At 48.3% G+C, this 25,995-nt stretch overlaps 2 protein-coding genes across 3 annotated transcripts in view; one reads left to right on the top strand and one right to left on the bottom strand.

Moving 5' to 3' along the window:
* The window catches only part of XPR1 (xenotropic and polytropic retrovirus receptor 1), a 108,654-nt gene extending 105,952 nt beyond the window's left edge, over window positions 1–2,702 (bottom strand). The window contains exon 1 of the mRNA XM_082054710.1: window positions 2,394–2,702. Within this exon, the coding sequence (XP_081910836.1) occupies window positions 2,394–2,462 (69 nt within the window). The 5' untranslated portion in view covers window positions 2,463–2,702. The remainder of the gene's footprint in view (window positions 1–2,393) is intronic.
* A 12,244-nt stretch (window positions 2,703–14,946) lies between these two features.
* Window positions 14,947–25,995, top strand: part of ACBD6 (acyl-CoA binding domain containing 6) — an 83,658-nt gene continuing 72,609 nt past the window's right edge. For both annotated transcript variants that reach the window (XR_014184237.1, XM_082054527.1), the window contains exons 1-3: window positions 14,947–15,210; window positions 21,387–21,451; window positions 21,954–22,050. Coding sequence is in view for 1 of the 2 variants with exons in the window: in XM_082054527.1 (XP_081910653.1) it covers window positions 15,010–15,210; window positions 21,387–21,451; window positions 21,954–22,050 (363 nt within the window). In the remaining variant the exon portion in view is untranslated. The remainder of the gene's footprint in view (window positions 15,211–21,386; window positions 21,452–21,953; window positions 22,051–25,995) is intronic.

Here is a 25,995-nt window from a genome sequence, read left to right as displayed (position 1 = left end):
AATGAAAAGACAAACTGTCAGATGAAGAAACATTACAACATGATTAAATATACAAATAATTTTTTAAAAATTTATTATGATGTGTGCTGCAAGCAACATTGCAGGCAAGTAACGAAAGCAACGCTTGGCCTTATGTTGGCTAATCAACAACTCGGAGTTTTTCTTGACAAAGGAGGGCTGTAGGCTTTTTCCCTCAAGTATAATCAACAAGTAAACCCAGGTAGCCTGGCCTTTTATGCGCCACACCCACACGACCACCAGTTCCTGAATAATAAATGCCAGACTATTCCATTACTGTAATATGCATGAGAGGGAGGCTGACTCACATTCAGCCAGCTGCAACAAGGGAAACAAAGAGTTTTGAAACTTATTAGTAAAAAGAAGGGTGGGGTTCTTGTTTTCATTCACTCTGTGTTAAGTGATCTACCCGAGGAGATCACTTGGAATCTCGAAAAAGTAACATCTTGAAGGAAGCTTTTACTGAAAGCTACCTTTATTTTAAACTGGGATGGGGGAAGGGAGAACGAAATAATAATACTGCCCTAGTTAAAACAGCTGAAAATTAACCTCCCCTAATGAAAACAGTGGCCGAGAAGCAGCAGAGTTTTTCACACATTAATCAAGGTGTCATAGTTCACTGGGTCTCCTTCACCCTCCCTCTACATCTGTCTGGCCAGCCTGCAGCCAAACCTTTTGCCCTTCTATTTCCTCTTCACCTGCCCCTCCAATCTACCTCCAAACCTTCTCTTAGGGAGATATACAAGTTTTCTGTTTCCAGGAACAAAAAAACAGCTCTTGTACAGATGCAGAATTATCCTGGTATTTTATTCTATCAAGACAATGGTTTTCCTCCTTTTCCAAGACCAATCTATTATTTGGTCATCCTGTTCTCCACATAATGCAAGGAGATAATTTTTTTCTGAAGTCAAATCTGACTACATTTTTTATTTCAACATCCATCCCTTTGCAGGAAAACAAAGGAACAGTAAAAAAAGCAGATATAAACTTTTCAAATTCAACATTATAACAAAGCAAGCTAAGACAAACATAATTTTCCTTGCAAATGCAGACAGACAGATTAGTAGGGATATTAAAAAGAAATTCCTATTATAGCCCTAGAGAGAAAACACAGGCCTTCAAATGATAACAAATGTTATATGGTTTTGACTGCCTCAATCATTCAAGAAGTTTTGCTGATCAGGGCTCTCCCATAACCAGCTTTCCGTTGTCTAGATTTAATTATTACTTGTGGAAAAGACCAACATAACAGGCAGCAGCCACTGCTACTGCTAATGCTGAAATAGAAAACGGTTCTACTACAAATAACCACCTTGAGCTTCATCTAGTTAAACTCAAGTCAAGCACCACTATGATAAATCTGAAACTAAAGCAATAAGCGTGACCTTTAGAAAGCCGGCATAATAAAAACCGAAAAGCTGTATTCTGCAAATAATTCGTGATTAATGCAGCAGAACTTTGTGTAAACAGTGTTTTATAAATGTCCCAATTCAAGCGGTTCGCCTGCAATCAAGTAGGAAATAGCAAGATGCAAAGCCTCGCTAGCTTTATTTACCAAAAAAAAAAGGCAATCGATGCCAGGTTTACAGCCTGAGTCGCTCGGGGAAGCTGTCGGCATTACCAAAGCAGCTTGTGGCTCTTCTCGGGGCAAGGCGGGCAGGAGGGGAATGGTTTTGGTCTCGGCAGAGGGCGGTGGGTGCTGCCCAACCCGCTCGCCCCCCGGGCTCGCCCTTGGGAGCCGCAGCCGGCGGCTGAGAGCCGGCTCTCAAAGTCACCCCTCTTCTGCCCGCCTGTGCGGAGAACTGGCGGTGGTGCTGAAAAAAACAACCCTCGTTACGGACAGCCGGGCTGCACCGAGGGCTCCGGGCCGGCTGCGGGCGGGGGATGCCCGGGAGCGGGCACGGCCGGGCCCGCCGGCTTCCATGGCGAGCAAACCCCCGAGGGCGGCGAGTGCTCCCAGCCCTGCACATGCCACCTATAGCAGGTCACGCACCGACACCGGACTCCTCCAGAAATCCAGCAGAACAATTTATTTTTAAATATCTTGATTGTCCCCCAAGGCTCTGACCTTTGTCCCGCACCAAAAGGTTAAAGGCAACAATTAATATATTGCCTGCCCACCCAGCGCTTTTTCTCCGAGCGGTCTCAAGCTTTTTTATTTATTATTAAAAAAATAATAAGGGGGACGGGAAGAGCTTTAGACCACTCGCCGCGTTGCTTCTGCAACGCCGAGCCGAGCAGCGGGAGCTGCCGCCCGCCGGACCCGCCGCGGGGCAGGGGAGCCGCCTCCCGCCCGCTCCGCACGGACAGCCCTGCGGCGCCTCCCGGGCTCCGGCCGCCCTGCCCCGGGGAGGCGCGGGAAAGCGGGGCCGTACCTCATACTGGATGTACTGCTTCCGCCACTCCGGCGTGATGTGCGCCGCGAGGTGCTCGGCGAACTTCATCCTGCCGCCGGGCCGGGGCCGCGCTCGCTCTGCGCCGGCGGAGCCGCCTCAGCGGCGCCTGGTTGCGAAGGGGCCGCCGCCGCCGGTAGTGGGGGGCGGGGGGGGGCCGCCGCCGCCGCACATGGGCCCCCGCCCGCCCGCCCCGCCACTCCTCAGCCCGCCTCGGGCCTCCTCAGCGCCGCCCCGCCGCCACCGCCGCCGCCTCCTCCGCCGCCGCCGCCATCTTCCCCGTCCCGCCGCGCCGCCGCCGCCTCCCCGCCCGTCAGCCGGCCCGACAACCAACCGGCCGCCGGCAAGGAGCCATCGCCACGGCAACCGCCGCCGCCGCCCACCGCCGCGCGGGGCGGGGCGGGGCCCGTCGGAGGGGCGGGGCCCATCGCGCTCAGCCCCGCCCCTGCCCGCCGGGCCGGGGGAGGGGGCGGTGGCGCCGGGGCTCCCCCGCCCCTCTGCTGTTAACCCTTTCTGCTCCTTTTGGGAGTGGGTTTGGATCCCAGCGTGTCACCTTCGTCCCTCGGGATGTCCAGCTGAGCCCCACCGTGGGCGATGGCAGATCTGGGACAGCCGCAGTGTGAATCCTGAACGCTCTGGGGTGGGATGGACTGGGGTGGGAATGGCGATAGGAATGGGAACGGGAATGAGAATAGGAATGGAATCAGATGGGATGGAAATGGGAATAGGAATGGGAATTACATGGGGATGGCAATAAGAATGGGATGGAATGGGATGGGATGGGATAGGATAGGATGGGATAGGATAGGATAGGATAGGATAGGATAGGATAGGATAGGATAGGATAGGATAGATAGGAATGGGCATAGGAATGGGAATAGGAATGGGAATGGGAATGAGATGGGAATGGGAATGGGAATAAGAATGGGAATAGGATAGGATAGGATAGGATAGGATAGGATAGGATAGGATAGGATAGGATAGGATAGGATAGGAATAATAATAGGAATAGGGATAGGATAGGATAGGATAGGAATGGGATAGGAATAAGGATGGGATAGGGACAAGGAATGGGATGGGAATAAGAATAGGAATGGCAAAGAATGGGATGGGAATGGGCATGGGATGAGAAAGGAAGGGAATGGGAATAGGAATGAGATAAAATGGGAATAGGAATAGGCATAGGAATAGGATTAGGAATGGGAATAAGGATGGGATAGGGACAAGGAATGGGATGGGAGTAAGAATAGGAATGGGATAGGATGGGATGGGAATGGGGTTGGGATGGGATAAGATAGGAATAGGAATAGGAATAGGAATAGGAATAGGAATAGGAATAGGAATAGGAATAGGATGGGAATGGGATGGGATAGGGGCAAGGGATGGGATAGGGGCAAGGAATGGGATGGGATGAGATGGGATGGGATGGCATGGGATGGCATGGGATGGCATGGGATGGGGAGATGTGCAGCAGGGAGAGTGGTGTGCATGGGAGGCAAGAGGTGAGGGTTGTACCAGCCAGGTGAAAAAGAAGGAGTGAGGATGGAGATGGAGGGGAAGAGTAGGAAGAGACATAAGAAAAATGAGTAAGAATTGAGGAAGGAGGGAAATTAGGCTGACAGGCCACAAAAAGCCAGGGGGAAGGAAAAGAAAGAGAAGACAGTGCAAAGGGGAAGAGAAGAAAGAAGAAGAAAAGAAAGAAAAGAAAGAAAAGAAAAGAAAAGAAAAGAAAAGAAAAGAAAAGAAAAGAAAAGAAAAGAAAAGAAAAGAAAAGAAAAGAAAAGAAAAGAAAAGAAAAGAAAAGAAAAGAAAAGAAAAGAAAAGAAAAGAAAAGAAAAGAAAAGAAAAGAAAAGAAAAGAAAAGAGAAAAGAAGAGAAAAGAAAAGAAAGAAAGAAAGAAAGAAAGAAAGAAAGAAAGAAAGAAAGAAAGAAAGAAAGAAAGAAAGAAAGAAAGAAAGAAAGAAAGAAAGAAAGAAAGAAAGAAAGAAAGAAAGAAAGAAAGAAAGAAAGAAAGAAAGAAAGAAAGAAAGAAAGAAAGAAAGAAAGAAAGATTCTCTGAAAGTGGCATGATCACAAAGGGGTGAGGGGGACCAGGGAAACCCCAGGCAGGTATAAGAGCAAGCCCACCCATGCAGGGGCACATCTGCCCCAAAACAAAGATGCTCCCAGGGGCTGGAGGGTTCGGTAACCACTGCATTATAGCCTGAGAGGCCAGATTGGAGCTGCTGGGAGCGGGGCCGCATCCTTCAGTTATCCCAGGGTATCCCAGTGGCCCTAATCCTGCTGCTTCCCAGTTCCCAGATTTTGGGAGTTCACTGCGTTTGGGATTGGTTTGGGTTTTTCTTCAAACCTCCCAACCTCTGGAGATTTTTCCCGTACCCACACCGGGGACCATCCCATCCCATCCCAGCTGCCAGCCCCCCGGCACGGCAGCGTCCCTGCCTGCAGCATCGCTCCTACCAACATCTGCCAGAGCAGAGCTCATTTGCTGACGTGATTTATCAGGGTCCTGTCACAGGCCCGGGGACCTCTGATTTGCGAGGGCTCTTACCCACGTTCAGATTTACCCAGCAGCAGCAGCGCATGCAGCAGCGATGCTCGCTGATACCATCTCTTAATTATGTTTGCAGAAAACCGTTTAATGAATAGAGCCTTAGTGCCCTTCATCTGAAACTTCACACTCAGCAACCTGCCTGGCGCTGACCCCAGCGCCAGCTAACCACGGTTTCGCAGCTTGACTTACATTTAGCAGGTCACCAGCTTTTTAATGCAGTGCTTTTGCAAGCTTGTACCAGATAAAATCACTCAGGGTCTGAGCCTGCTCCCACCACGATCAGTGGCACCGACTTCAGCAGGAGCAGACAAGGGGTGGGTTTTTGCAGCTTCAACCCTTTGAATACCATCAGGCTTCCGAGATAATATCCAGCATGGGGGAGGAGAACGGATTAAGAAATAAATATTCTCTTTATTGTTTGCTGCATGCATTGCTTGAAATGTGTACCATGATAAATAATAAGTTAATGTCTTCTGATATGACAGCGTGCAAATTCAGCGACAGAAAATAACTAGTGATCCCTGCTCCCCTTTGTACCTCACATGGTTTTTACCCACCAATAAATGCTATTTATTTAATGCTAATAAACACTAATTATTTTTTTAATACCAATAAATGCCATTTGTTAGTATCAAAAAATGACAGGCAATAGCAGGCAGAGCAGAGCAGAAACTGTACTACTTCTCACTCACCATTGCCACGTTCTGTAGCAATGACTCTGTTTAAATATCTGATGGGCAAACGCCTGCCTTTCATTATCAGGCGCGCTTTGGGACCGTGTTTGGCATCATGACAGTGTTTTGCTGCTCTGCTGGGACTTGGGGCTTTCCAACTCCTTGAAATGTTTGTTTCAAAACTCTCAGCCCTGCACATCCAGGGGCTGGGGGAGGAAGGCAGGAGGGAAGAGGGGGCAGGAGAAGCCTTAGATGAGAGAGAAAGGGCCGCTGCTGCCTTCTGCCCATGGATGGGCTGGAGGGCAGAGGGGCTGCAGGCAACACATCTCGGCCCAGGAGGGATGCTGATCACAGCCCATCCCAGTCCCCATGTGTCAGCTCTGGATCCCGGCCCCCATGCCTCGCTTGCACCAAACTGCTGCATTCCCTTAATCTCTTGCTCTTTTCCAGGAAAGGCTTCATATTGTGATCTTCCCCCATGCTGTTGCATCTAGGAAAAAAAATTAAAGAAAGTAGTGCTATTTGCATTTTTCAACCAAGCAAGGAGAAGCCGGGAGTGGGCTTTCCGCCAGTGCAGTCTGGCACTTGCTTTGTTGAGAGCATATAGAATAATTTATAAATAGCATGGTGTTGTGGTTTGTTTTTTTTTTTAAATATAATTATACTTTTAAAGATCCTGCATTGCTGGGGAGAGTCTTCTAAAGAGGCTTTAGAAAAAGAGTCTTGCAGAAGGAAAATTTTCTTTAATGGCATAAAATCACAAAGAGGAGGGTTTTCTGTAGTAGGAGACAATGCAGGACACCCACAGACAACCACTCCCACACCGCTCTTCCCACCTCCTCCCCAGGCAGCTGACTTTTAAGACCCCTGGATATTTAGGGTCTCAGTTTGTCAGAGAAAGGCGACACTTTAGTGGCCCACAAGCAGAGCAGGACATGTTGAGTCTGGTCGACTGCATAGGTCAACGTCAGGGGGAGCTGAGAAGACAAATTCATCTCCTCTCCATTGAAACTAGAAGAAATAATGAGGCATGAGCAGGGGCTTCACTGCTTCCACTTGGGAAGAAAGGCGGGGGGGATAAATAAATAGGGAAGTAAAAGCAGGTCAGGGGCAAGCTTGGCGTGGAATGATGAGGGGATTTAGTAAATCATGCCAGGAGATGCTGCTTCGCCTTCCAGGATCAATAGAGCAGCAGCCCTGGGCTTCAGACATCCTCAGCATTCGCCAGCCAGCCCCAAACACTGCCATTATCTGCTTCATCGATACCGGTCTTGAGAAATGCGATCGATATATCGGATTTCCTAGACACAATGGTGCAAAATGCACAAATACTCTGACAGCTCAGGCTGAAGCTATTGATTTTTCATACATTCTCCCTCCCTACCGGGAACTGTTGGAGAACGAGGGTGTGATTATGAGCATCAGGAAGCAGAGGGGGGTCTCAGTCCCCAGGGCAGAGGCAGCACACAGGGTCAGACCGATCCACTGGGAATTGTGAAGATGTTCATATATTGCCTGCAGCAGGATTTTTAAGCCAAGAGGAGCAGTGATTTCCAGGCAATAATAAGGCATTGGATGGGCCTGATGCAAGCGGCATGAATGTCGGTACCGATCCAGGCTTCCAAGCGCTGTTCCAGCAGCCAGGACCTCCCATGGCCCCTCCAAATGGGGTAAGATGATGCTTTCGTCCCCGTTTCGGCAGAAGCCAGGATGAGACCTGCCAGGAGAGGCCGTGCCTCCCTCTGCCTTGGCTGCAGGTGGGTCATTTTACCCACTAACTGAATTTGATCCATCGGGATTCGAGCCCATCATGGAGGTGAATTTAGGACTTGAGATCTCAAACATCCAGCCCTGTGCTGTCAGGGGGACAGGGATGGGACAGCCCTGTCCCCAGCCACCGGTTCATGGGTATGTGGGTCTGTGGGCAGTAACCATGCCCTGCCTGGCTTATTTATCACCTCCCCAGCACTCTCCAGGGCAGGATTTGGCCCGTACATTGTTGAGCCAGTGTCAGCACGCCTGATCTTAAAAATTCCAAGGTCGGGCAACAACGTACCCCTGGCTGCAAGCCTGTGGGTAGAGGCATGATTGGTACCGAAACACATAGGGATGCAGAAACATGCAGCAAAAAGCAAAACCGGTAGCAGTTTCTCTTTGCTGGGAGCCTGCCCTGTGGGGGGGTATAGGGGAGCGGGGCTGCCTCTGCTCACACCCAACACCCCCAAGCAGGCTGACCTTTCCCAGATGACTCACGACGGATGTATGCATGGCTCCTCGCCACCTTCGTGCGTCCCCTCCTCTTTATCTGAAATCACAGGGGTGTCCTGCCTGCAAACCCAGCCAGGGAATAAGAAATGAAAACATCTGCCAAGACAGTTTATGTCAAGATGTCCCTGCCAGGTTGCTTCCAGCCCCACTCCTGCGCTTTGAGAGGTGCGGTGTTCCCCACCACCGTGGAGGGACAAGCCCTGGAGAACTGTGCTGGTGGTGGCTGGGCTGGGGACTTGCTGTGCTGTCTTGCAACCAGGAGCAGATGGGGGATTTCACGCCCTTCGCTGGCGTGTAAGTGATTGCTCCTGGATCATTTCCAGTACATATATATGTGTCTGGTTTAATTTATGCACACTTGCTTTGTGCGAGAAGACAGCAGCTGACCGGTGGTTAAGAAAACTGAACACCCTGAAAAGGTCTAAAATTAGAGAAGAAACAAGAGCTGCTTCCTCCGAGCCCTGGAGCTGCCTGGGTTGCTTCCAGGAGAGCCCTGGGAAGAGCCTCTGCCCTCCCTGCTCCCTCCCTGGGACTGCTCCGCTGCTAAATCCCCTCCTCGCCTGCTGCAGGGTGTGCAGCATCTGTCCCCCCAGCACATCTCCAGGCTGTGGCATTGCCCTGCTGTGCCCTGGGGCAGGATGGACCCTTATCCCTTTGGGATATTTTCCAGGGGACATGGGGCTGGTAAAGCGCCAAGTGACCTTGGGAACTGGTACAAAGATGCTTTATGTTTGGCGAGTGGTCCCTGATGGGACAGAAGAGCAGTCCGTACCCCTGTGTGACAGTGTGCATCGGTGTAACCACATGCTGGAGGACGTGTCACTGCGATTCTCTGAGCTAAATCTGTGTCCCTTAACCAGCATGTCTATAATGGCAACCAAATGCTGAGTGCAGGCAAGGCTGAGGTGTGTGGTAGCAGCTATGGCAGAAATCTCCCTAGCTGGCTAGACTTCCTGGGAATTTTTTGAAATCCTGACATAGCTTTGTTGGTTTTTAACAACCTCTGAACCTTATCAAAGTGCCCAAAAGGCTACAGGTTTCCTATTTGCAAGGGTCACTTTAGGAAAATAATACTCTCTCCTGCCAAACCTGCTTTGATGCGCCCTCTTGGGCTCCAAACCTCACCACTGAGCCCTGCATCACCAGCACCCTGAGGGTGCTCAGCTCCTGCTGATGCACCTGGTGCCTTGTCCACAGAAAGTCCATTTGGTGGTCTTCTGAGATGGCATGGTGCTTAAGCTGTCTCTCCGTGGAGGGTCTTTCCTTGCCTGGAAGAAATAGCGTGTCTGCAGGTCATTCCCTGATGCTTCAGGAATGAGTGTGAACTGTCTGTATGTGCTGTAACACACAGCTCCAGGTCATGCAGCCTCAGGGCAGATGTCAAATTGGGAAGAGTAATTTAAAACAAGTGGGGACATGTCTCAAAGCTGCTTGTGCCACCAGGGCAGAGAGCGACAGGCTGCATGGCAGCTGGGGCCTCACCCCAGCTGTGGGCTGGGAAGTGGCTGGGCTGGGTTCATGCGGGGGGCTCCACATCTGTTCTCAGCCAGCTGCTTGGAAAACAACAGCTCTGGTCTCTGACAGGAGCTGTGGACAGGACACAGCCTGGCTTTGTCCTCGCTGTAGAAATTAGTCCCGGTGCTGCAAATTGCACGTACATGGAAAACCCCCCAGCATTTCTCAGTGCCCTTGATCAATGCCAGCAGATTTGGCAAGGGTCACCCCTGCAGCCTGAGAACCCCACCTTCTGCCGTTGCTCTCTGGCTCCAGATGTCATTGTGATTTTATGATATGTCAGGCAGGAATTAGGCTAAACCCCTTCCCTTGCACAGAGGGTCTACCAAACAGGCAGGGGTAGGAGCTCTGACACCCAGGCTCATCCCCAGTGGGATGACATGGAGGGGACACCGGGTGTCCCCTTTCTCTGAACCACCCCAGCCTGCTCAGTCAGGACACACTGACCTGCAGCCCAAGCCTTGCCTGCTCTATTTTATGGCCAAAACAAGCTATAAATCTCCTTCCTCAGAGCTGGAAGGTGCAATTGCTTTTCTGCGGTGCAGGTTTTTCCTTGCACGCCTTGTAGCATCACGTGAGGGAAATCTGTAAGTAAAAGTCAGGCTGGAGCCATTTATAACGGCAAAACCATGATTGTTACTGCTGACAGCTGCAATTACAGGCACTCCCTTCGATCGCTCCTCGCTGCGGGGGAGCGGAGCCAGTACCAGAGCTGGGAATGGGTCAGGAGAGGCTTTTCTGGAGCTGTGTCCCCTCTCTGATGGACCTTGTCACCCATGGGCAGTGCTCAAGGAGGGTTTGGGGGAAGGATGCAGGATGCTCTGCAGTAAAGTGAGCTCATTGAACACATCAGCTGGTGCTCACCTCCGTGGACATGACACCAGTTGGTGCTCACCTCCATGGGCAGGATGGGGGATTGCCCCAGGGCTGTGAAGGGACAGACTGTGTGTCCAAGTGCTCGCTGGGGAGAAATGCTGCTGGTGGCCCCAGATCACCCCCAGGTGGGCTGCAGGTGAGGGCAGCATCACCGGCGGGTCACTGCCAGGCACATCTTGCCAACACCACGGTCTAGACCTCCTGCCTGTGAGATGTCACAGCACCTGGGGAGCTGCTGGGGGATCTGAGAACCAGGTACCTGTGCCCAGAGGGATGCAGAGCCAGGGAATGGGTGGGCAGCAGGCCTAGCCTGGGGGAGGTGGAGAGCAAAATGAGAGATGTTTATGGCCTTGCAATGACAGGGCAGTGACAAACGGAGCCATTACTTGCTGTCTGCTGCTGTGCGGAGATGTGAGACAAGGGGGGGCTGGCAAGGGGCAGGGGGCATGGAGGCAGCAGCCCTGCAGCAGCCGAACCTCAGCGGGGCTTTCCCTCTGAACACCTCAGCTCTGTCTTCTCTACACAGTTTCAGGGGAGCTGAACGTCCGAAAGTGAGCTAAATGTCATTATTAGCTTAGGTGAAAACAAACAAACAAACAAACAAAACCAAAACGTAAGAAGTGACTTTTTATTTTGCTGGTTTCAATGAATAACACCTAGGGTTTCATGTCAAAACTAAGGGCTCTGCTGTTGTTTTTGCACATGCACGAAAAGAAAATGGGAAACAGGAATAATGGAGCTGGAGGCTGAATAAAATGAAACAGAAATTAAGGTTTTGTGCTTGTTTCACACCAAGCAAAACACTCTAGCTCAAACAAAACTGAAATTTCTTATGTTTTCCATTTGAATTTAGAAAATAAAATACCTTACAAAATTTCAGCTGACTGCCCTAAACCAAAAGGGTTTAGCAGTGAGATACCACAGAAAGACCCACTATTTGCATAGCTCCAGCTGCAACCTTTGAACCGCCGGCCAGCCACGGTGTTGCAACTGCACTAGTGCTGATATCAGCGCTGCAACGCTTCATGCACGCTAGGGGAGCAGCGCTTGGCACCTGGCAGAGGAGTTTTTCCACCAGTATTTAAAAGGTTTAATGATATGCTGGGGAGAGGGGAGATTTATGCACTTTTGAGAGGGGTGATGCATTCTTTTTCCATCGTGGCTACTGATTTGTATTCACCACAACGCTAGAATTTATGGAAGGAGGGAATCGATGTTTTACTGATATTTAAAAAACCTGTATGATGGATGTGCTAACTGCATGCTTTTCTCCCAGAACCCCTTTATTGTGCACAAACAGATGGCCCTGGTGTTATAATGGATGCAGGTAAAATGTGCAACGGAACCGAATGCCGTCGAGGTGATGCATGGGAGAGAGACCTTGCTTATGCCAGGGCAGAGACCTCAGCCCTTTGTTTAGCATCTTCCCTGGCCAGTGATGAATTTGGGTTTCCTGTTGCCTGTGGCCCCATTTCCATTCCATGGAAATCACCTCCCTTGTCAGGGACAGGGTGGACATGGCTCTCACAGCCATGCTGCAGGCTCCTGGCTTCTATGGCATCTATCAGCCCCCAAAAATATTGAGCAGGGTGTGCATTTGCTCTGCCTTGCTAACACGGGGCACATTCACAGGGTGAAAAATGAGCAGGTTTATTTTTCATCTCAGTCATTATTTTTCCACCAAGAGGATGCTTTGGCAGGCAGCTCCCATTCGTGCAGCTGCAGGCTTCGTCAGTGGGCAAAGCCTGGCCTAGCCTGGGGGTCCCTGGCTTTGGGGGGGCTTGGTGGTTCCCCAGGGAATGCATGGCTAAGGCTTCCCCTGCTCCCCATGCTCCTTGTCCTTGGGAGGGCACACGTGTCCCCATCCTGCTCCTTCTGCATAGGCAGGTGTCTCCCGCAATAAAATGCACAGACACAAACAAACCAGCCCTTAATTCCCTCCTTCTCCTTTTGTTGTGGAAAAATATAAATACATATAATCATAGCTTAGCTTGTAGGGATCCCTTCAGATGTGCCTTTCAGGCTGGCTGGGGTTTGGTGTGCGCAGTGGCCTTTACCCTCTGCAGAGGGACAATGACAGGTCTCCAGGCTGACCGGCAGGATGGATATGATAGTTATACAGGGATATTTTTTTCCCTGCTCAGCACTGCTGGTCACAGCCTGTTATTGTGTCTCTGCAACACCAGCATGGGACGTGGGGCTGACCCACATGCACAGCTCATACAAGGACCCTATGTGATTTTCTGTGCTACTCGGTGCCCATAATGTTTCTGGTTTCGTGCGCTCCCAAGCCTGGGTCTGGGAGAATGGGCTGAATTTGGCCCAGCTCATACTGGGATGACCAGGGCTCCCCCAGTCCTGAGCTGCTTGTGTTCACAGGGGTGGTTGGTGCATCCAGCACAAGGGCATCGGCACCGGCGTCCCCGGAGCACTCGTCCTGCTCTCTCCCAGGCTGCCAGGGACCAGCAACCAAATAAACATCATCCCACAGAGCAGGCACAGTGTCTGAGCCCAGCATCCTCATCCGCAGTGTTCCCATGCCCGGCTCCCAAAGCCTCCAGAGGTACCTTGTCTCAAACCTGCTCCCACGCCTGCCAAAGTGAGGGGGCGGAAAGAAGGATCAGGCCCTCAGTGCAGTCGCTCTTGAAAAAAAGGCAAGGAAAAAGTGAGAGAGATCTCGTAGGAGCTGTAAGTGCTCTAGCGAAGAAACCCAGCAAGGTAGCGAGGCCTTTCTCACCATGGAGACGAGCCGGAGAGCGTGTGGAGGCTGTGCGCTCAAGTTAATTTGCTGCAAGTACTTTTTCCAAGCTATTCAGGGAGGGTTTCATCCTGCCAGCCTGCCCCTGTCCCTTGCTGAATGCCGGTGGGCTCAGATCAGGCGATGCTTCCCCACGGCGAGCAGGGCTGGTTAGGGTGACACAGACAGCTTGATGGAGCTGATGGGCTTCTGGTGGAGAGCAGTGGGGATGATGATTTCACAGTCTGTTTATGAGGTTGGGTGTTAATCACACACTGGGGAGGGGCTATTCTTTTTTATTTACAAGCAGTAGAGCCAAAGTGTTTCAATCTTGCTCCCCAGCTTCCAATTAATCTCTCCTGTGCAGGCAGGGAGGCTGTGGGGGCTGCAGACCAGCTCACAAGGCACCCTTCATCTCGGCAGGCAGCCCCACGCAGGCCAGATGCCAAGCCCACCTCTCCTCCAGTACTGACCAGAAACTGGGGCCCCATAGCCCTTCTCATGCAGGCTGGGACACAGAGGTCCCCTCCTGCTCCATGCAGGGCTGATCTGGCATGGCTATGCTGCTGCGATTGGACTCTGACCCCCTTCTTGTACACACGGCCCAGGGACAGGGACATTGCCATGGCTTGGGTGGCCCAGCAGGAGAGTGGTGGTGGCCCTGCAGCGTCATATCCAGGGGCTCCAGTGATGCTTCAGCTTGCTGCCCTGGCTGTCTTGGGGCTTTTTAGCCCTAAGTAAAATTTCCTGCACCCAGTGGGGCAGGGAAGAGGCTCTGAAGGGAATAAGAGAATAAAAGCCAGCTTATTTCTGGCTCTGATAAAAGGTCTTTTTTCCACAGCTCCTGCATTTCCCCCTGCAAGCCCCAGGATGGAAAAGCGGGTGCATGCATTGCTCACACACTGTGTAAATGAGTCTGTAGTGTCTGGCATGTGGCTGGGAGACCTCAAGCAGGTGTGCAGATGGACCCCGTCATGCGTGGGATGCACCTACATCCTTGTCCTTGTTCCAAGAGGAACAGGAGGAGGGCATCCAACAGCCAGTGCTTTGGGGTGAGACGGGGACCTGTAAAACCATGGTGCAAAACCCCAGCTAGCTGCTTGCCCCTTTTTGCCTCAACGTGGCGACCCATAAGATGGGGTCACGCTATGGGTCAGCCCCAAATGCGATGCAGCGGGCTGGGGGAAGCAGCGTGACCTGGCTGAGGTGGCCGGAGGAGGAAGAGCAGGTCGGGGTGCTGCCAGTGTGGCCAAGGTCTCCCCAGGGGACCCAGAGCTGCCATTTGCTGAGGACGGGGGTGGAGGAGGGAGATGGACTCGACAGCTGTGCCAGGGAGGGGGGAAAACTTTCCGTCCGAAGTAGATACCAGCCTAAATATAAACCGCCTTTGGGCTGGCGCTTGGCCGGGACCCCCGGAGCGCCGGGTAAGGCAGGCAGGGCCCGCCGCCGGCACCCCGCACCCCGGGAGCTGCTGGCTGCGGTCCCGCTCCGCCGCCCCTCCCCGGCTCCCCCCGCCCCGTGTCGCCCGGAGCCGCGGCGGCCTGCGAGTGCCCTCCAGCGGCTGCGGGAGCGGAGAGTTCCCCCCCGGCCCAGCGGCCGCGGGAGCGGTGACACCGGCCGCCGGGACAGGACCGCGGGGGACGCGGGTCCCAGCCAAGAATAAAGGGAGGTTTGGGAGCACGGGGTGCTCGGGGATGCTCACGTTTGGCAAAGGTGATTAAACGTGAGAGAACAAGGGCAGCCCCCTCGACAGGTGTTTCTGTTTAATCACCATCAGCAGAGTCGCGGGCGGGGCTTTATAAAGCCGGGCTTAGGGGAATATGTCCCCTGCTCGCCGACACGCTGCCCGTGGCCCCACGGCCGCCCCGGAACTCTCGGGCACGGCTCGCGTTTCCCGCCGGGCGGCCCCCCCCGCGCGTACCGAGGCGTGCGGGGGAGCGGCGCGGCCGCGGACCGGGCGGGCGGCGGGCAGCTATGGCGTCGCCCCCGCTGGTGGTGGCGGCGGCGGCGGCCGGGAGCGGCGGTGAAGTGAGCTCGGGCTCCGAGGAGACGGGGACGGCGCCGCCGGGCCGCGACCTGGCCGTGCTGTTCGAGCAGGCGGCCGAGCGGCTGCCGGCGCTGCTGGGCGCCGCCAGCAAGGAGCAGCTGCTCTACCTGTATGCGCGTTACAAGCAGGTGAGGCGAGAGTGGGGCCGCGGCCTGACACCGGCAACTCCGCGGCTGTGGGAAAGACCTGGGGCCCGGAGGAAGGAGCGGGGCGGGGGCGGCCTGGTCTACCCGAGTGCCCGGGCCTGGGGCTCGCCAGGGGCCTGTGGACACTGCACAAAATGTGGCTGTGCAAGTGAGAAAAGTTGTGTGAGGGCTGTGGGAGCGTTCTGCCTGGCACAGTGTTCGGTGCTTCACCTGTGTTGAAGGTGGATGAAGTCTGGTGGGACAGGGTCCTGCTAAAGTAATCCCTTGCTGGCATTCCTCGTGTTTTCCCGTTAGCGTGGATGGCCTGAATGCTGTTTGCCTCTTTCACGAAGACATTGGTTTGGTTTCAGCGGGACAGCCACAGTCTGGTGTTGCTGTGGTGGGTTTGGCTCCTGTCCTTGGCTGTGACAGGTCACCAGTGGGTTGGTGGCCTCTCCCAGCAGCCACTGAGTCTTTGTGGAGTAATTTGACTAGTAATACAGCTCCCTGGCTTGTGCTTGTATCACGAGACAACTGGGGTGGGTTAGAGAAGGTGGTTGAACAGTTTTGTAGCGCACAGGTGGGGTCCACCTCCCTGTTAGGAACAGCAGGGAACATCACTAATAACCCAGCAATAAATTTTTGGGGGTTGATGTGAGCACAGGAACGTCCCTGTGCAGATCTGTCTGTGGCGGGCTTTAGAGCAGACCAGGAAACTAAACTGATTGGTTCTCTGTAATGTTGAACGTGATTCCTTTTCCCGTTCAGTCCCTGTGAATTGAGCAAGCTCTAGGATGCATCCCATGGGAATGCACAGTGTAGCTTTTTGCAGCTCCTGTGAGCAACATTATGTAAAACAAACCAAAGAGCACCAATGCAGATACAAAAGACTGTAATAATCACTTAACCTGGAGAAACAGAAAAATTGTAAGTATTGTTACACTTGGAAGACTGAAGAGTAAAAGTACAAATACAATTCAGGTGTGTGGCAAGATGCTGCCTGGATGTGTTCCTGCTCCGACAGGGGGACTGAACTAGGTGATCTTTTGAGGTCCCTTCCAATCCCTAACATTCTGTGATTCTGTGACTTGAAAACTGAATCCCACCTGTTGGGATTAGTAGTAGAAGTTGGGTGTGCATGTCTTCCCCATGATTTTCTTCACATGTGGAACACCCTTGTCCTACTGCTGCCACTTGTGAGTGCTTTCATTTTGTAATGCAATATTTAATTGTCATCCAAGCTAGTAGCTCCTAGGCTGTGGTTTATGGACCATTATTTGTATTAAAAGCAGACTGGTCATGTGAGGTTTTGTTTTCAGATTTTTCTAGTGTTTAAACAGGTCTCCAGGTTTCTCTTTCCCTTTATAGAAAAAAAAAAAAGATATAAAAAAAATACTAGGAGAACTTTTAAGAATAACAAATGGTAACAAGACCATGCCTAGGATGAGGTGAAAAGAAAAGGTGTTTTTTTCTCTTCTGTAATGTTTTGTCTGTATTCCCAGGAGACTTGTTGCAAATAACCTCTTAATTTTCACTCTGTAGCAAATACTTAGTGACTGTCCTCGGTGGAAATGTGAAGGCATTACCTGAACATCCGCTCATGATTGTCAGCAGACTCCAGAGGGTTTTCTGGTGTTAGCTCTGCAAGACCAATAAGGCACTTAATGTTAAAAATCACTTAAATCAGAAGCTAGTTCACAACAGTTTTGGCACAAGTCAGAAAAAGCTGATAACTAACGCTGTGTCAGCGCAGATTTCCAGTTGCCCTCAGCTGAGGGGAGCAGAGCATTTCTGTCCTCCTCTCCTCCGTCCTTGTCTGTGTCTGAGCAGGTGCCTGTGTGATGCTTGGTTTTGGGCTGTGCCGGGCTCCTGTGCTTCGGTGCCTTTGGCTGCCCAGAAAGGTGCCATCCCTGTTACCGAGTGCTTGGAAGGGCAGCGCTGGCTGCAGAGGTAGAAGTTTGGCAGCACAGCTACTACTGGATTACGCTCTGCTAACTTCGAGTTTTGCAGCGTTCTATGCTTTAAATCAAAACGAGGGCGCTTAATGCAAGTTTTTCCTATTTAATTATTGCAGCCCTATCAGTATGCATAATGGGCTGCTAATATATTGCTCCGGTGGGCACTAGTTTTGCTAACATGCAAAAGGTGCTGACTCAGATCTGTCCACCGTCCTTGATTTGGCATCCTTGTCTTTCCTCAGTTTAGTGTTTTATGTCACTAAGGGCTTTGATTTAAGATACAGTGCTATCATAAAAGAGTTGACAGTAACAGCTGAACTCTCTGTTAAAATACTGTATGTTATTTATTTCAAACTGTTTGGGTATATAGGCATTTTCCTGGAGTTTTATTACCTTTTATTGAAGGCCATTTCAGGATTTTATTACTTTTCTCTCTGATTTTGTTTATGTGTCAGAGACTTGAAAATAAGAGAATTGCTTAGTTGTCATCTCCAGTGAGGTTTTTAGAAGATGTTGCTGAGTTTACGACTCTGCCCCAGAACAGGAGGAAGAGCAGACTAGTTGGTAGGGCTCTGGACTGGGATTGATTTTTCTGTTTCTCCCCCTGCTTTCTCTGTGGCTTTGGGCAAATTGCTTGTCTTTGCCTTGAGTCTGTAGTGGTGAAAGGAAGACAGTGCTTGCTTGTTGTGTTGAGGACACAACAAACAGAGGTTCAGGAATTGTAGTAATGGAGACCAATGCAGTGGTTGTCATTCAGAGAGGGGAGCGAATCCAGAACTTGCTGGAAATTATTGGACTGAAAAAATAAAACCTACCCTGCCAGGAGGATGTGCCAGTGCTGAAGTAAATGCTGTGGGGTGCAAGCAAGCTGGAAACACAGTGCCCCTGGCAAAACAGGGCTTGTGTTCTCTCTGGGTGTAGGCTCAAGTATATAATCCCCTTTTTGCATGATGTCTTTCAGATATTGTAGAATGTGGTGCCACAAATCTTCCCTGAATGTGGGAGTTTCTGCGTGCAGGTTCCTTTTGCACAGAACAGCATAATGGTGCTGAGCTGGTGTCACCAGTGTCACTCTCTCTGGGATGTAACAGCCGCTTGACTTCTGTGGTTGATGTCTGCTTGTTCTTACACTTTCAGTCAGTTGAGTACAGGGCTTTTCCATGGTATGGGGCAGAGCTTTGGGCAGGAACGGGTAAGGATTCCTGTCTTGCCAAAGAAATTCAGCTTGCTTGGCCTGTGTACAGTTAAAACTGAGTCCTGCTGTCTTTGGAGGTGAGTTCTGTTCTTGTTTCTACTCCATAGAGACGCTGCAAGTATTATTAACTTCACAAGACTTACAAACAGGTAAGACTATTTGGACGGAGCTCCCTGCTGTACAAATATATTGGTTAAAAAATTAGCAAAGAGCAGTTTTCCCAGGAGGGGGGAAAATCCCCCTCACCAGGATGTGGTTGTGGAGTAGGATCCTCACAGTCTGGACCAGCAGGTGAAGTTGTATGGGGATGTGAGCATCTGTCTGTCTGAGCACTCTTCTTCTGAATGTTGTGACCTTCAGCTCTCAGGTGAAGGTTCCATCCAAATTTCTAATTTGGCCGCAAATGGAGACGTCTGCAGACACTTTCCATTTGGAGCTGCCTGGGTCATCTTTGTACGATTCATGACTATAATGCCTGCGGGTGACTCTGCACACAGAAGCAATACTGGGAAAGTATTTAATGCATTCTGGCTGTCTTCTTTTTTTTTTTTAATGCAGCTGATGAACTGTAAATGAGGAGAGCTAAGCATCAAGTGACCAGTCAGCCCTCTGGAGACCATCAGTAATTACTTTGTGGACACAGAATGAGAAACTCTTGACTTGAAATACTAATATGGGCTTTTTGTCTTTTTGCTGGTTATGGAGAAAAACAGCTTTTGAGGTCCTCCAGGGAAGTAGCATGAACACAGAGTCTTTTACAGAATTTTGCCCCCAGTTATTTGTCAGCAGTGGTGTATTTAGGTAAAACTCCCCTTCCTCAGCTGTCAGGCTCTTTTAATGACAGATTCATGGTTGGTTTCTGATGCGTTATGGAGTCTTGCAGCAAAAAGAGGGAAGCCAAAACATTTCTTCTTTCCAGCAAAGCCACTGCAAGCCTTTTTAATATACCTTAAAATAGCAAACAGGGCACAAGTGCAGTTTTTTCCCCTCTTGATGAATGAAATTTAACTACTGTCCCTTGATTTATATTACTATTGATGCTACTAACAGTCTTTGCTGGAACAGCCTTTGAATGCCAGATCTAAAGAAAGGAAACTGCTGTTGTATTTTGATGATGGTAGTGGAAAATTTATATTAAAACAGATGAGGTTTTTTTAATCCAACTTTGCCATTTCTTGGACATTAGATGGTGAACTAAAGAAATGCCAAGCAGGCATTTTCTGTACAGATAATGAATTTGCATTTTATTTCCATGTTTTTATTTTTTAAAACAAGTAGTCCAGTCCATGTCTGAGCACAGGAGACATTTACATTACAACATGAATTGTGACTGACTAATAGGAGAAAGGGCTAGCAACAGTTAACTCCTATTTCTCCATGAGATGCGATATGTTGTTTTAAAGACCAGCTAAGATGTTCTAATTTGAATGAATTGCTCACTGGGAGACAGTCAGATGTACAGAAAATTAATTTCAGTTATAGTCACTCATATCCCTTAACACTTTAAATGAAAATATAGTGTAACTAATAAATATCTCTCAGCATGGGCATGCTCTCTTTAAAGCCTGATTAACAATTCCATCCTCAGCATAAAATCCCCACCCTGTTAAGGTGAAGAATTGTTAGTTGATTTAAGCGTTTCACCTGCCTGAACACTGGAGCATATTTCATAAAACAATTGATGACTGCGGTCTAGTTTTGCTTGGCCAACAAAATGCTCAGCCCACAGCCTTTGCCCACCTCCAGAACACACCGGTGTTCATCTCCAGGGTCTGTTTAAATACCGTGCGTTACGGGGACGTGCTTCGATAACTGCTTCCCAGGGGCTGTTGCATTTGGAGCTGTGGTTCTCTTCTGGCTACTACAGTCTTTCATCCATCAGCCCTGGGGCATAGATAGCACTTTCATTTAAAAAAAAAAAAAAATAAAATCCCATGTTTTGTGCAAATTCATTCCCTATCACAATGATATTTTTATTTCAGTTAGATTCATTTTACCTCTGACACCTGTGTGCAAAAGGCTTTATTTTCAATGAGAAAAGGCACAGATACCAGCCAGATCTGGTGAGTCCTGGCCTGTATTCCTTTGCCCTCCCAGGCAGGGACAGAGGCCCATTCACTTACATGTTCCCCTGAGCTGATTTGAACAAAATATCTCTTTTGCCCACATCTCAACCTGCTGATTGCTCTGTTCTTGAGGCATTTGTCAGTGCTGGTGTTACCGCAGGATTGTGGTTGTGCTTTGGGAGCCTCTGTCAGAGACTTCCCTGCAGTGATAGGAAGGACTTGGTCCCATCCCTTCCCCACCCTATGGAAAAATACCTGAATCCTGTTGGCACCAACTCCATTTTACACTGGCTATAAGATTATTTTTTTTTCCATACATCCATCCAGCAATTCTGTCTCGTTTCCTTTTATTTCTGATTTTATCCCTCACCTCTTAATTTCTGGCTTGCTTCTGACAGCCTGGTTCATCTCCAGCACTCACAGTACCTATGCAGCCAGGTACCTCAGAGCAAATCCAGAAGTTGCTTGGCACTCCTTGGCTCGCAGTTTGTCCCCTTGCCTTCCAGAGGACCTTGAAAATAATTAAGCAAAGTTGGTTTACTTGAGCTTTGTGCAGAAGCAGGCAAATCTCAGCCTTAATGAATCATTAGTTCTATAGGAACCCTAATCAACAGGATTTTTCTTGATACTGGTGGAGGATGAGGTATTTGGCTGGGTAATAAACATAACATTAAGTGAGAAATCACTTGCTGGTTGTCTCTGGTAATGCATGCAAAAGAAATGAGCTGCATAAAAAAAACTGCTTCCCTTGCATCACGCAAAGAAAACACAAGGATGCAGAGGTGCTAATAACTGAGAGATCCAAAGTGAGGGTAAAATGGGGTTGTCAGTTCTTTCACCTCAAAAGGCTTTTCTCTGGCACAAGAACAAAATTACCCTGAAACTGTCAGAACTCGGTATTTCCTTAGCAAGTCCCCTTCCCTCTGGTTTATTCTAACAGAAGGAATTTTTTTTCTTTAGGTGAAATGTGGAACCTGTAACACTCCCAAGCCAGGCTTCTTTGATTTTGAGGGAAAGCAGAAATGGTAAGAGGATATCTTTGCAATTCCTAGCAATTTCTGGTTCTACTTTTTGCTGTGTTTTGTCTCATCTGTTTGCAGACTCTGGACCTAGAGAATGTCAACTCAGAGCCTGCCACTGAACTGACTTTAAAATCCTTTCTTGAATAGGGAAATGTTTGTTGCTCTGCCTGATGCAGACATGAAATACCAGGCTCTTGCATTTAACTTGTTCATCCAGAATTAGCCTGCGTGCAACAGAACTTAGCTACAGCTTTACTTAGAACACAAACTGTGTTCCAGCCTGGATCAGGATCCCCCAAAAGATCCTTCTGCAGCCGAGTGCTGCACTGATAGTGGCCGCTTGTGGCTTCAGAGAAAAGTTGACAGTTTCAAACTGAATGAAAGGTGGGTTTGCACACCCTGAAAGTGCTTAGAATGAGTTGCTCACTGGGTTCCACCAATGACACTATGAAAAAGCATTGCGCTGTCTCCGAGCGGCTTGCTGATGTTTTGTTCTCTCTCCTAGGGAGGCTTGGAAAGCCCTGGGAGACACCAGCCCTCATCAAGCCATGCAGGAGTATGTTGCTACAGTGAAAAAACTGGACCCCAGTTGGAATCCACAGGTAGGAAATGTGAAAATACTGTTCAGAGAACAAACTGGCGTTTGTCTCTTTGTAAGCCTAACGATGGTTCAGCTTCGCACAGATTTTAATTGCCACATGGCAAGCTTCATTTTTTGAGCACATTATAGTCTAAATTAATTTTTAAAACTCTCCTTTTGTTATGACTGAGACATGAAGAACCATCTCTTTCATTCATAATTATCTTCATTACAGGGAGCGCATGCACAGGGTTGGTTTGACTATAGTGATCTAATTTATTTTGCTTTTATTGGTTCATGCTGTATTTAGCATGTAAAGATACTTTTATCCTTTTCTCATCTTTCTCTTTTCAACTACTATTTAAATGTTGATCAATACAAAGTAATCTCCATGAAAGTAACATGAACTGAATGATCAATTCTAAAAATGTTTCCTTTTTGTTTCGATGCAGCAAATTACCAAATCTGATTATGATTAGGTACTCCAACATAACAAGTGTATTTGTAAGTACTGTATGTGTGTGTTATAGAGAGACTGTACTGTCATTTTAATTAATCTGTCTTTCATCTTCCAGGTTTATTACTTGATTGAATATTTAAGGATATGTCCCTGTTTATAGACTGATTTTAATACAATTTTTAAATAGGATTGCTCTTTAGAAAAAGTATTACCTTTGACTGTGGATAGAATAGAGATATTTCACTAATAGCAAAAAGCTGCAGGCATGGTGATTTCTTTTCATGGTAGGAAATTGATTCTTTTTTGGTCCTGTGCTTTGGAAGCAAAATCTTGCATGAGCACAAGCCTGTGAATCAAGAACTTGGTTCTCAGTTGTCTTCTGATGCTGTTCTGGAGACTTAAGAGTGATTGTTGTTTTTTCACTAGTTGATGTTTCATGGCGTCGATCCTGGTTTTGCAGCAAAGAAATATTGCTGTTTAGAGGAAACTCTTTTTAGTGCCCCTGGGGAAAATAGTTTTATATGCTGTGAAGTGCAGTTAGCAGAAGTCAGCTGCACGCTGTGTAAATTCTTGTCCAATCTGCTATACAGAAATAAAATAACTTACAAAGAATCACTGTATGATCGTGAATGAAGAAAGTGTCCAGCAGTGTAAAGTGAAATGTATGAATATTAAGCAATAAAAAATAAAAATAATTAAAATAATTTAAAAAAATATGCTTAACACTTTACTGAATTTTTATGGGTAGAGGTTCTGTTCATAAAAAGACTTCTCATGCATAGTGACAGGCTTAGCTGCGGGTAGGCCCTTCACTTTCTTACCTCAGAGAAAGACTTATTGTCACAGATGTGACCCTGGGGTTACAGAGCTTGGAAAGTGGAATGATCTGTTAGGGTTTTTGTTTTAATAGATATTTTAAGGAAGCCATACAGCAAACAGAGAATGGTTTGCAGCGCTGCTCCTTCCCTCTTCCCCTTATGTGAGGGCTGATTGCACATGAGCACGTTTTTCTGGTTGCTGTCCTTGTGCAGTCATGTCCACAGGTATCAGCAGAAACCAGACCCTGCTGGGTAATGCCATTGTACCCACGTGTTTGCTTTTTCGTTAATTGCTTTGTCCTCCCTTTTAGAATAGCGGATCCAAGAAGTGTGGGCTTGCTGGAAGAGAGCAATGCCTGAGCATGAACAGAAGTTTCTGTGAAGGTGGCAGGGCTGAGCTGTCAGGGTGGTTTAAATAAATGTGATTTTCTTCCTTTAGATGCTTTTGTTGCAGTGGTTAGATAGCTGTGCTTCTCTCACTCATGTAACCATGCATATATTGGCTTTTTAAAGCCAATGATTTTCTTTCCCATGTGGTCCCAGAGCTATAATGCTGAGGAAAATCCATAGAGCAGTATCTGATTTACTATCCCTGCACTGCTGCACAGGTGCCACGTTTCTTGTTCTGATTCTTTCATTTTCCTCTGCCTTGCTTATGACTGAGCTAGAAACATGTTGGAGAGATCTGAGCACTTTACATTGAAGGAATATGCACAGGTGCGGAAAGTCTTAGCAGAAAAGTTTCATTAGCAGAGTGTAATTTTAATGTTAACATTAAAGTATAGGTAACATTGGTTTCTTTGAAAGAAGTCACCTGTCCTTTCTACCACATCTTCCTTTTAATTCCACTTCTGTATGACCAAAATGCTGCCAGTTTTCTCACTCTTTGTCTCATGCTGCTCTGTACTCGCTTTTTTTTCTGTTCCCCCTACCAAATCCTCCTTCTGGAGCCACGAGAGGGAGCTCTGTTCTTTAAAATGATGGAGTTGCGTGTGTCAGGGGATGGAGATAAAATAATAGCGACTTTAGTCTTCAAATTTCAAGTTGTATTTATAGGAAAGATCCGTGAGCACATTACAAGGTGCTTCATCAATGTCATTGTGTCTCCTTTACATGCTTATCTGCTGGGGTCCTTTGTGTTTTTCTTATGTTCAGTAGGTCATGAATGAAACACTCCTATGTTTGGTTAAAAGCAGTATAAAGTGCTTGGAACAAATTTGAAAGTTTCACTTTCAGATCATTATGAATTGTAAATAGCAATTACAAGGGTGTTTCATTTCTCATCGTGCAACTTCACGAGTTTTGCTATTGTAAAGCTTCCTCAGTATTGCCTACATACTTTCTCTTCAAGAGTCCATCTGATCCCTTGAAGTAGTTCTTGTGTGTCAGCTCCAATCCTCTTCAGTCTCCTGTTTCATATATTTGCAAAGGGTTTTTAGTCTCTTGATCTTTTAGTACTAGATGTGCAGAATTTAAAACTTAGGAACACCTTATCTTTTTCATAGATTCTTTTTCCAGCAGATTTGCTACTGTTCTGCAGCTTTCAGGCTGTCAGTATTTTTCTTAATAAATAGAATAGAACTAAATGTGATATTTCTTATGCAGTCCAAATAGATTCACTTCTTCGTTCCTTTTTCTTGATTCTTCATTGATTCATATTGACCTTGCAGTGTCTGTATTGGTATATTTTTAGCGTCAGACTGTAACTGCTGTGATTTAGTAATCTTTGTTTTGGATGGAAAAAGAGTGAAAGCATTCTGATGCAGTACGAGCACCCCAAATGTGTTTGGAAGCACTGAGAACACCAGTAGCAGCCAAAATCTGACCTGCTTCCCTCTTAGTCCTGCATGGACTTTGGAGAACCTGCGCTCTACTAGGAGACGACTGGACGTGGAGAGGCAGCAGCACAGGTGCTTTCTGCTCTGTGAAGCTGGAATGTCACTTTTGACAGCAGCAGCACATTTGTTGGTTTGTCTCCATGGCTATTTCCAATGCGGGTTAGGTGCCTCTTCACCCTTTCTGCCAACAGGTTGTCTGGTAGTCATGCCTAATATTTTTTTTCAGAGCTTTGTCTGAAACCTTGAAAGAAATTATCAAGCTGTATTTCTTCTCAGCAATTTTGTTTGCTAGGAAATCTTCAAAATAGCAAAGAACCTAAAGGATAGTGAGGTGAGATGCATCGTCTTTACATTTGTGCAGGAATCTCCTTGCTGCTTTTGTCTTGAAACCTTACGTCTAGAACCAATAACCACAATTGTCTTTGAGTGCTTTGCTGTTACATCTTCCTGCATTGGCACAGTCTGGCTGTATTTTTGTGTCATGGGTTGTTTTGTTCCTTTTCCCAAGAGCAGCTGTTAGGAGGAGGCCAGGACTAGACTTTTCCACGCTTGTTTCCATTCTCCTCTCGATGCAGTCTTCCTTCGTCATCTTCTACTGTTTAGTGCATCTTTTGTTTCTTGTTCTTTCTTGTGAGTCATTCCTTTCAGTCTGAAGTTCCAGGCAGTGCAGAAGGAGTTGCTTGGACTAGCTCACTCTATTTACATATTTCAGAGACATCACCTGTCCAAGTCTATTCACTCTTCCTCCAGAACAGGGAATAATTTATGAAGCAATTCTTTTGCATGCTCTATCCTTAAACAGAAGCATTTCATGCCATCAACACCTCCCACTGCTTTGGGTCCTGTAGAGA

Source organism: Streptopelia decaocto (assembly GCF_964273445.1).
Source record: "Streptopelia decaocto genome assembly, chromosome: 5".
In the NCBI taxonomy this organism is placed as follows: domain Eukaryota; kingdom Metazoa; phylum Chordata; class Aves; order Columbiformes; family Columbidae; genus Streptopelia; species Streptopelia decaocto.
Note: the sequence above shows the minus strand (reverse complement) of the source record. Positions and strands in the feature narration are given on the sequence as shown.